The sequence below is a fragment of the Helobdella robusta genome (assembly GCF_000326865.2).
Source record: "Helobdella robusta unplaced genomic scaffold HELROscaffold_381, whole genome shotgun sequence".
In the NCBI taxonomy this organism is placed as follows: Eukaryota; Metazoa; Annelida; class Clitellata; order Rhynchobdellida; family Glossiphoniidae; genus Helobdella; species Helobdella robusta.
In genome coordinates this window covers 6,300-9,087 of record NW_008704836.1, presented here as the reverse complement: position 1 = coordinate 9,087, position 2,788 = coordinate 6,300, and the positions used below count along the sequence as shown (strand labels likewise).

Sequence of the window (2,788 nt, the reverse complement as noted above, 5' to 3'; positions counted from 1 at the left end):
TAAGTAACGCATGTATGAACAATGATTGTATGATGTATTGAACAACATAAAAAAATTGACAGTAAGTTGAACATAAAAATCGATTAAAAATATTATTAATTGCGGCCTCAAAAAAAGATTTCTACCACTTATGTAGAATTAAATTACCTTTCTAACAATATATCAGCCACTGAAAAAAACAGCCTTCCAGGGTGTTCAAAACACGAAAAACAAACACACTTCATTGTGCATCAAATCACAAAAATATTTTTTTTCAATATTCACAATTGCGGCCTCAAAAAAAGATTTCTACCACTTATGTAGAATTAAATTACCTTTCTAACAATATATCAGCCACTGAAAAAAACAGCCTTCCAGGGTGTTCAAAACACGAAAAACAAACACACTTCATTGTGCATCAAATCACAAAAATATTTTTTTTCAATATTCATAATTGCGGCCTCAAAAAAAGATTTCTACCACTTATGTAGAATTAAATTACCTTTCTAACAATATATCAGCCACTGAAAAAAACAGCCTTCCAGGGTGTTCAAAACTCGAAAAACTAAAACATTTACATTGTGCATCAAATCACAAAAATATTTTTTTTCACCATTCATAATTGCGGCCTCAAAAAAAGATTTCTACCACTTATGTAGAATTAAATTACCTTTCTAACAATATATCAGCTACTGAAAAAAACAGCCTTCCAGGGTGTTCAAAACACGAAAAACAATCACACTTCATTGTGCATCAAATCACAAAAATATTTTTTTTCACCATTCATAATTGCGGCCTCAAAAAAAGATTTCTACCACTTATGTAGAATTAAATTACCTTTCTAACAATATATCAGCCACTGAAAAAAACAGCCTTCCAGGGTGTTCAAAACACGAAAAACAAACACACTTCATTGTGCATCAAATCACAAAAATATTTTTTTTCACCATTCATAATTGCGGCCTCAAAAAACGATTTCTACCACTTATGTAGAATTAAATTACCTTTCTAACAATATATAAGCCACTAAAAAAAACAGCCTTCCAGGGTGTTCAAAACACGAAAAACAATCACACTTCATTGTGCATCAAATCACAAAAATATTTTTTTTCAATATTCATAATTGCGGCCTCAAAAAAAGATTTCTACCACTTATGTAGAATTAAATTACCTTTCTTACAATATATCAGCCACTGAAAAAAACAGCCTTCCAGGGTGTTCAAAACACGAAAAACAAACACACTTCATTGTGCATAAAATCACAAAAATATTTTTTTTCAATATTCATAATTGCGGCCTCAAAAAAAGATTTCTACCACTTATGTAGAATTAAATTACCTTTCTAACAATATATAAGCCACTAAAAAAAACAGCCTTCCAGGGTGTTCAAAACTCGAAAAACTAAAACATTTACATTGTGCATCAAATCACAAAAATATTTTTTTTCACCATTCATAATTGCGGCCTCAAAAAAAGATTTCTACCACTTATGTAGAATTAAATTACCTTTCTTACAATATATCAGCCACTGAAAAAAACAGCCTTCCAGGGTGTTCAAAACTCGAAAAACTAAAACATTTACATTGTGCGTCGTATCCCAGCGACTGAAACAGAAAGATGTCGCTGGTCAAAATTTTCACTTGGTACGTATTGTTCAACAGCTGGAGTTAAGCCGACCGCGATGTCGTAATTTGCGAGGCAACCAGCAACTGCAAAGAGATTGCCAGCTAGCCCTCCAAAATAGAAATTAAAATTTGCACGTTCATGTATAAGTCTCAATCTAAATTATTTCCTAAGTATTTATCAGATATATTAATTGAACCTAAACGCCCCGGTTTACGATCGTCTTCTCGCTTTTTCTTAACTCGTGTTAAACACTCTTTTGCCAAATCTGCTTTTGCTTTTTCTGGTCCTTTTCTCTGGAACTCTCTACCTACTTCTCTTACTACTTCTCCATCACTTACGAAGTTCAGAGCGGATCTCAAGACCCATCTGTTTTCAAAATTCATTGAGGAGAGCTGTTGAACATCGCGGAAATAGCGCTTTATAAGCTAATTGATTGATTGATTGATTGATTGATTGATTGATTGATATTAATTAAGATTACTGCGTATACGGCACTGTTCAACTTGTAGTTGATTAAACCCAAAATTTCTATCAAGGACATGGACTTAATGTGTCGTCACTGATGGAAGAGACGATGAACATAGAGAAAAAAAGACAACTACAAGTTGAATTATGCCGAAAACGCAGTGATCTTTATAATTAACGTTAACGTTATTAATAATTTTTAGTCAAAAATGTCAAATATTAAAAGTTTTTTTGAAAATTAATACAAATTTGAGCAAATGTTTTATAGTTAAAATTGAATTATTAATAGAAACCACAAAATAAAGATATTAAAGACCTGCCAAATTCGCAACTGCATGAGGTAGAGGTTCCGCCATGTACCATCGGTTTTCACTTGGTACGTATTGTTCAACAGCTGGAGTTAAGCCGACCGCGATGTCGTAATTTGCGAGGCAACCAGCAACTGCAAAGAGATTGCCAGCTAGCCCTCCAAAATAGAAATCAACCTTCGTTTGATGCATGCTGCAACACTGAATATTTATTAAATAATGAAATATTTACTATTAAATTAAATTTGGTCGGATGGGATGATTCTTTTTATGCGAATATTAAATATTAAATTAAAGTATATATATATATATATATATATATATATATGTTGGTAATAGACCATAATTTTTACAATATTCTATAAATTCTACCGAATGTTTGGCGTTAATATGTTTGTAGTTCGTTTTTT

At 31.9% G+C, this 2,788-nt stretch overlaps 1 protein-coding gene across 1 annotated transcript; it reads right to left on the bottom strand.

Annotated features, from left to right (window-relative positions):
- Nucleotides 1-1,557: 1,557 nt before the first annotated feature.
- Nucleotides 1,558-2,570, bottom strand: HELRODRAFT_184382 (hypothetical protein; the record flags this gene model as incomplete). The annotated part of the gene is made up of 4 exons (XM_009023974.1): nt 1,558-1,712; nt 1,802-2,030; nt 2,387-2,464; nt 2,556-2,570. The coding sequence occupies 4 exons, from the start codon at nt 2,568-2,570 to the stop codon at nt 1,558-1,560; spliced, it is 477 nt and encodes a 158-aa protein (XP_009022222.1).
- Nucleotides 2,571-2,788: the final 218 nt, after the last annotated feature.